This window comes from Trifolium pratense, linkage group LG1, assembly GCF_020283565.1.
Source record: "Trifolium pratense cultivar HEN17-A07 linkage group LG1, ARS_RC_1.1, whole genome shotgun sequence".
In the NCBI taxonomy this organism is placed as follows: domain Eukaryota; kingdom Viridiplantae; phylum Streptophyta; class Magnoliopsida; order Fabales; family Fabaceae; genus Trifolium; species Trifolium pratense.
Window position 1 is genome coordinate 49,878,837 of NC_060059.1, and position 6,900 is coordinate 49,885,736.

At 32.8% G+C, this 6,900-nt stretch overlaps 1 protein-coding gene across 1 annotated transcript; it reads right to left on the reverse strand.

Annotated features, from left to right (window-relative positions):
- Nucleotides 1-1,525: 1,525 nt before the first annotated feature.
- LOC123902547 (isoleucine N-monooxygenase 2-like) lies at nt 1,526-3,279 on the reverse strand. The gene is made up of 2 exons (XM_045952306.1): nt 2,323-3,279; nt 1,526-2,201 (listed from the first exon to the last, which is right to left on the reverse strand). Exons 1-2 carry the CDS (start codon nt 3,277-3,279, stop codon nt 1,569-1,571), a joined length of 1,590 nt encoding a protein of 529 aa, XP_045808262.1. The 3' UTR covers nt 1,526-1,568.
- Between the last annotated feature and the right edge of the window lie 3,621 nt (nt 3,280-6,900).

Here is a 6,900-nt window from a genome sequence, read left to right on the forward strand (position 1 = left end):
AGTGTTTATATACTAGAAGGTCACTACTTGGGGTATGCCCAATGGGTACCCAGTTTTGTAAACGGGACACACCATGCTAAATATCACACGCGCGCCGCCATCCGTCGGGTCGGGCTTGGGCTTGGTGATATATTATTTTTTAATACCCAGAAAGAAAAAATTAATTATTTTTCGTGTGCTAATGTGACCGTTTCAAAATTAATTCGCACATGTTTTATGTGCTTCGACCAAGTCTTTGTTGGCTCCCACTTTTTCCTCCTTTTGATATTCCGATTTCACAACCCGAAATCTTCATTCTTCTCTCTCGCTTCTTCCTTCTTACTTAAAAATTTATTTTTCGTTGTTTCAAAGAAAGTGGTTGTTGCCACTTCGAATTGATAATTCGATTATCAATATTAGACTGGTTGTTGTACGACCATGGAAGGTGTTTTTCTGCCCGTTTTCTACAGTGCAGTAGAGAACGGTATTTTCAGTGAACTGACTGTTTTATCCTGGGGACTTCACGGTTGCTAGTCTACCTTGCACAATTTCGGTAGTGCCGTGAAACGTCTTAAAGAAAGCGTATCGAACCGCGACTCGGCCAGTAATTTCTTTGTTGCTATTTTTAATCGATTTTCAAAACCGAAAACTAACACATACTTATTGTCATCTCTATATGCTAACTAAATTTTAAAGTGAAGAATATTTTGAAACCAAAGAGACTAATTAACAAAAAACTTTGACCAAAAGTACTTACCAAACATTTGTTTTCATAACTAGAAGTAGAAATTATTATTTTACGACCGTCCTTAAATTATTTTTCAGCAAACATATCATTCTCGGTAACTTAATATAATCGATAAGTCTCTATTGGCAATTTTTTTTCTTTCATTTATACCCTCGAAGTTATAATAATACATAAAATCTTATTTATTTAAATTATTTAGCATAACCTCAAAAATAACTTAATTCAAACGAGCCCTAAATAATGCATAAGCCCTAAATAAATAATGTATAATGGTCAAATGAACATTAATATTTTATTGATATTGTTTTTTTTTAATTAATTGATATGCACTGACGGTGTAAAATAATTTTACACAATCAACCAATACCAACCATGTTTTCCGCCACATCACCCCACTTTCTTGACATGACAAAATGATGGTTGTTTATTAGACGATCGTGTAAAACTATTTTATACTGTCAGTGCATATCAATTAAACTCTTTTTTTTGCTCAGCAAAGACTTCACCCTCATTCCTTTGCCTATATCTCATAAATAAATATTAAAAAATTTCCAAATTGTGGAGATGCGGGGAAACGACTTATAATTTGACACAAATATGTTTTGATAGAATGGAACATAATTTATTAATTTGAGACAAAGATAGTACTCTTTTGTCTAAATGCATCCAGGCTGGTGCAAAATAACATAATGGGAAACACATCAGGGAAGATAAAATCCTACAACATGCAACATCATCAGAAGAGAGCAAAATAAAGGACAACTACGTACATAAACGAGGAAATGAGTACCGTAGTATCCTACTTAAATTATTTTTCAGCAAACATATCATTCTCGGTAACTTAATATAATCGATAAGTCTCTATTGGTAATCTTGGCTTTGCCACTGCCACAAGTGGCTTAGCTTTTGTGGTACCTCCATGAGATTCAGAGAGATCAATGCTAGAACAGTTGGGTGGTGCACTCCAAGTGAATCCATGGAGCAACCTTGCAAATAACATAATAGTCATTGAAGATCCAAGCATGATGCCTGAACACCCACGCCTTCCGGTACCAAATGTTACCAATTCCAAACTCGGATCTGTCAAACTCACATTATACCCATCTATCTTAAGATGCCGTTCTGGCTTGAACTTCAGTGGTTCTTTCCATACTTTAGGATTTAGGCCAAGTCCTTGTCTCCTTAAATAGACATGGCTACCTTTTGGGATAAAGTAATTAGCAACAACTGTGTCTTTCATCGCGACGTGGGGAAGGTTGAAATCACAAATTGGATGGCGGCGAAAAGCTTCTCTTGCACAAGCTTTCACATAGTTGAGTTTGGGAAAATCATATTCTTGCACCAGCCTTTCTTTTCCAACAACACTGTCTAATTCTTCGGTAGCCTTTTTAAGTAGCTCAGGCTGATTAATCATTTCAGCAAGTCCCCATTCAAGTGCATTTGATGGATTATCAACAGCTGCAAGTGTCAATTCCTGTAAAATTTAACTCCACAATCATTTTCAAGACAATAATGCAAATATCAAAATAACTTAATCTGACGATCAGGACAAATTTTTGTAAACACTTATTTAAAATACTTTGTCATACTCATACCAAAACATTAGACTTAATCTCCTGCTCTGTCAAAAGGTCGTTGTTGTGAGCATCTTTTAGTGAAATGAGAACATCAAGCAAATCTTCTTTATGCGTCTTTTTCCCATTCTTCCATTGCCGAATTCTATCCTCAATTATAGGGTCATGATATTTCTTCATGATCTTACAAGCCTTCTTAATATTCTTCTCATGACCATCCAAGTCTAGACCCCTCAGACATGGCATGAAATCAGAAACAGAGAAAGCAAAAAGGTATTGCAAAACAGTAAAAACCGCTTCAACATATTCTACTTCCTTAAAGCTCGGTCCAAAATCTTCGCTACCATTTCCAAAATACCTGGTATTCAAAAGCAACCTCCTAATAACATTCCCTGTATAATGTTTTGCAGTAACACTCACATTCACAATTCCATCACCACCAATTTTCGTACATTGGTTGTAGACATACCGTACAATGTTATCGGCCTCTTCCACCCTTTTATCATGAAGCCATTGGTGTCTAAGAGGGGAAACTAATTCATTGCTAATTAATTTCTTAATTTTCTTCCATTGTTCTCCAAAGGGAGTGAGTGCAGTGGTCAGATATCCAGTAGTAACATATTCATTGGACCAACTACTCGGTCTTGAAGCAAAAATTGCATCTTGTTTTATACATATTTCACGTGCAATTTCAGGATCAGTCACTGTAATGACATGAACATTACCTAAACGGATGCACGCAATTTGCGTGTTCATGTCATTCATCATTTTTTGTATCCATCTAAATGTTGGCCTATTTGCAAGCATTTCAGGGAGGTTGCCTACTATAGGCCAAGGTGTGGGACCAGGAGGGAGTTTGGGTTTTTCAGATTTTTGGTTGCAACTTTGATGTTTGATGAGGAGTGTAGAAACAAGAAAAACGAGTATGAGACACCAAAATGATGGCAACAATTGGTCTGAAACAATAAAAGATTCCATGAGACTCAGCAATTTTGTTAAAGCTACTAGGTTTTATTTGCTTTTTTGTTGGATATAATTCAGTGCATTCTTTGTTTTATATATATACTAGATATTTAATGACTGTTTTTAAAATACTATGATTTATCAATTCAGTGCATTCTTTGTTGGATATGATGAATCAATTCAGTGCATTCTTTGTTTTAAAATAAATAATAAATGCTTTTAATTATTTTGACCAAATGACAATATTAGTCAAAAAACTCAATTAATTTTTTTCTATTGAATTTACTTATGATTAAATTAAAATATTAAATATTTAATTGTGAACAATTATTTTGACTAACTCAAAAGATAATCTTTAATTTCTAAATTAAAACCATGTAAAATTTGTGAACAAATTATTTTGACTGACTAAAAAGATAATTTTGACTGACTCGTCCCAAGAGTTGGAATCCTCTCCATTTTTAATTATTTCCATTTCTTCCATTAACAAAATTTTTAAATATTGTGGAGTGCATAAAAGTAATTTGACCTTAAAAAAAATATAGTAAAAAAAAAATAATGACTGCTTTTAATTATTTTGACCAAATGATAATATTAGTCAAAAAAATCAATTTTTTTTTATTGAATTTACTTTTGATTAAATTAAAATATTAAATATTTAATTGTGAACAAATTATTTTGACTGACTCAAAAGATAATCTTTAATTTCTAAATTAAAACCATAGAAAATTTGTGAACAAATTATTTTGACCGACTCAAATTATCTTGTTCGCTTGAATTTGATGGGCGGTGGAGACTAATTGCTGAACTTGGATTGCTATATCTTGAAGAGAAGATTGGACATGTTGAAATTGCAAATTACTTTCAACCATCTGCTTGATATAATCTTCCCAATAGGATCGTGTTTCAGCCCCCAACGATTCATTTTGTTGAAACTGTTGATGTGGCCAAATAGGCTGTTCTTCAAGAAATGAATTATGTTCGCAATATTGTTCTTGAAAATTACCTACAAATTGAGTCTCACCACAAAAATTAGTATACAACATAGGACATGCATCAATACGATGAAAATTTGAAGAGCAAATAGTACAAATCGCAAGTGAGATATGGTTTTGAATGCATGCTTGTTGTTCGCTTGCTTCCATCAAATTAACAAGGTATGCCAATTCCTCCAATGAGCTACCCATGTTTATAATTTTTTTTTTTATTTAGGTTTTTTTCTTTTTGTTAAAAAAAATGAAGAGAAAAATTAAAAACCGTGTCAATTAAAATCTAAAAAAAATAAAGTACCACCTAAAATTTCTAAAAATCAAACAAATCTAAATATAATTTTTTCGGATTTTTTTAAATAAATGGAAAATAAAAAAAAATAATAAAGCGGTCTAAACGAAGGAATTCTGGATTTTCAGCCTGAAATTTCGTATCTTTGATACGAAAGTATTATTCCTCGATTTGTTTCTGATTTTGTGACCAAATTTCGGGCCAATCTGAACAGTTGACCAAAAACAGAATTTTGTTCGGCTTCAATGCAAAATTCAACGTCAGAACCTGTAACACACCAAAAACTCAAAACAAATGTTAGTGATGTTATAATCAGAGATCCCCGGCAACAGTGCCAATTTGATCGTTGTCGTGTGCGGTCAAAAATAAGTATTATAATTATAAAACGTAGTAACAAGGTAGTTAAACCTTTGTCGTCTCACAAGGACCTCTGATATGATAATTAGTAAAAATAAGAATGATGAATAACTCAATTAAATATGGGGTTTTGAGTTTGTTTAGATCGAAAGAGTATTATAAATTCAATTGATAAAAAGACGATCAATCCATTGGTTTTAGGAAAACTTCGTTTATGATTCTATCCTCGGTTCACATAAAATATTGTTTATATATTCATGCATTGGATGTTTATAAGACCGATTATACAAGCGAGAAAAAGTTTTATATGAATTCATTCGATTAAGCAAAGAATGTGTTCAACTAACCATGGGTAGTGAACAAGCGTCACTTAGTAACCATGGGTAGTGAACAAGCGTCACTTAGAACACGGTTTGTATCATGACAGAATTCGACCAACCCTTTTTTGCTAAGCGCGAAAAAACCTATATCAATTCCTATTCGAACTAATCATACAAGCGATGAATCAATCCGAAAAGTCTCACAATATATAACTCGAAACAGAGATTAAGCATCACTATATTCGAGTTTCATAAATAAATAAAGAGCATGAATTGATAAGAGAAGACAATAAATAAATAAACTGAATTACTATTAAGAATTGAACCTCAAGAAGTCATGAACGATGTTCCCGTACACCAATGGATCAACCTAGGGTTGCTAGTTTTCCATGAGAATGCAGCAGCCTCTATTTTTGCGTGAATCAGAATTCATGAAACTCTAGCTGTGTTTTTGCTTAAGTACTCAGAGAAAATTGGGCTTAAAAAGCTACGGGTCGAAAAACATAAGTTTGACCAGAAATTACATTATTTTCATAAAGTCTGGAGAAAATATTTTTTTCTACCCCTACATTTATACTTTTACCCCAACAAATAAAATTAATTTCCAATTTTACCCTTTGACTTCACCCCCACAAAAAACATTCTTCCTGAACACTTATTTTATATTTTCCGGTATACAAAAGTTTCCACTCTTTCATCGGAACACTCATAAACAAGATTTCAGTTTGACATCACTTATTGTTTCATCTAAACTGCTCAGTTTCTGAATGTTTGGAAAGATGAGGGTTAAACATTTTCCCTTTGTTGGGTTCATCTACCTTTACTTCCAAATCACAACACAATAATTGCATTTTGAGTTGAAATTGAATTGCAAAACACAATTAAAGTGGAAAAGAGAAGAAATTTGAAACACCCATGAATCATTGAACTGTGCAATAGTGTTGAATATTGCATAATTGATCAAAATTTTGATCTTTTATTCATGGTTTTTTTTCCTTTCTTTTTGTGACGTTGATTTGAGTTTTCCTTCAATTGTTTTTGGTTGAATTTTTGTTTGTGTGTAGCTATTGAAGCTTATAGATAGCAATTTTCTGTAACAACAACAGAGTATAATTTGAATGGAACAAGTATTTGATGAAGATGACATAAGCAAAACAAAATTTCAATGAATAGTACTTAAAATTGTGATAAGAAGAAATTTGATTGGCTTAGAAAAGATTTTTAAGTGAGGCCAACCTTTTTCCCTTGCTTAAGATTAGTGGTTTCCTTGATGAGCGATAACAAACCGAAACTCTTTTGATAAGTGTTCCGTGAAAAAAAAAATTGTACACCGAAAAAGATAAAAGAAGTGTTCCAGAAATATTTCATGAAGTATTCCGGTTTGCAATTTTGATTACGGGAAATTTTTACATACCGTAATAATTTTTGTGAGGGTAAAACCATATAATAAAAAGGGTAAAATAGGAAATTATTTTTATTTGTTGGGGTAGATATATAAATGTAGGGGTAGAAAAAAAAATTCCAAGTCTGGAACATAAACGTAAATATTTTACTGCTTTGCACTCCGAACTGGGTTCTGGCCTTAACATGAAAGTTGTAGCTATTTCTCTTATCTTTCCAACGCATATTCGCACACCTCAATCCGATACTCGTACCTCAAGTTATCACCTGCGGACTG

What these genes read in the sequence shown, in the direction of transcription:
- LOC123902547 (XM_045952306.1), bottom strand. Translation starts at nt 3,279, where the DNA reads ATGGAATCTTTTATTGTTTCAGACCAATTGTTGCCATCATTTTGGTGT. An exon ending in AGATTAAGTCTAATGTTTTG is followed by an intron (nt 2,202 to 2,322) that starts GTATGAGTATGA and finishes TAAATTTTACAG; the next exon opens with GAATTGACACTTGCAGCTGT.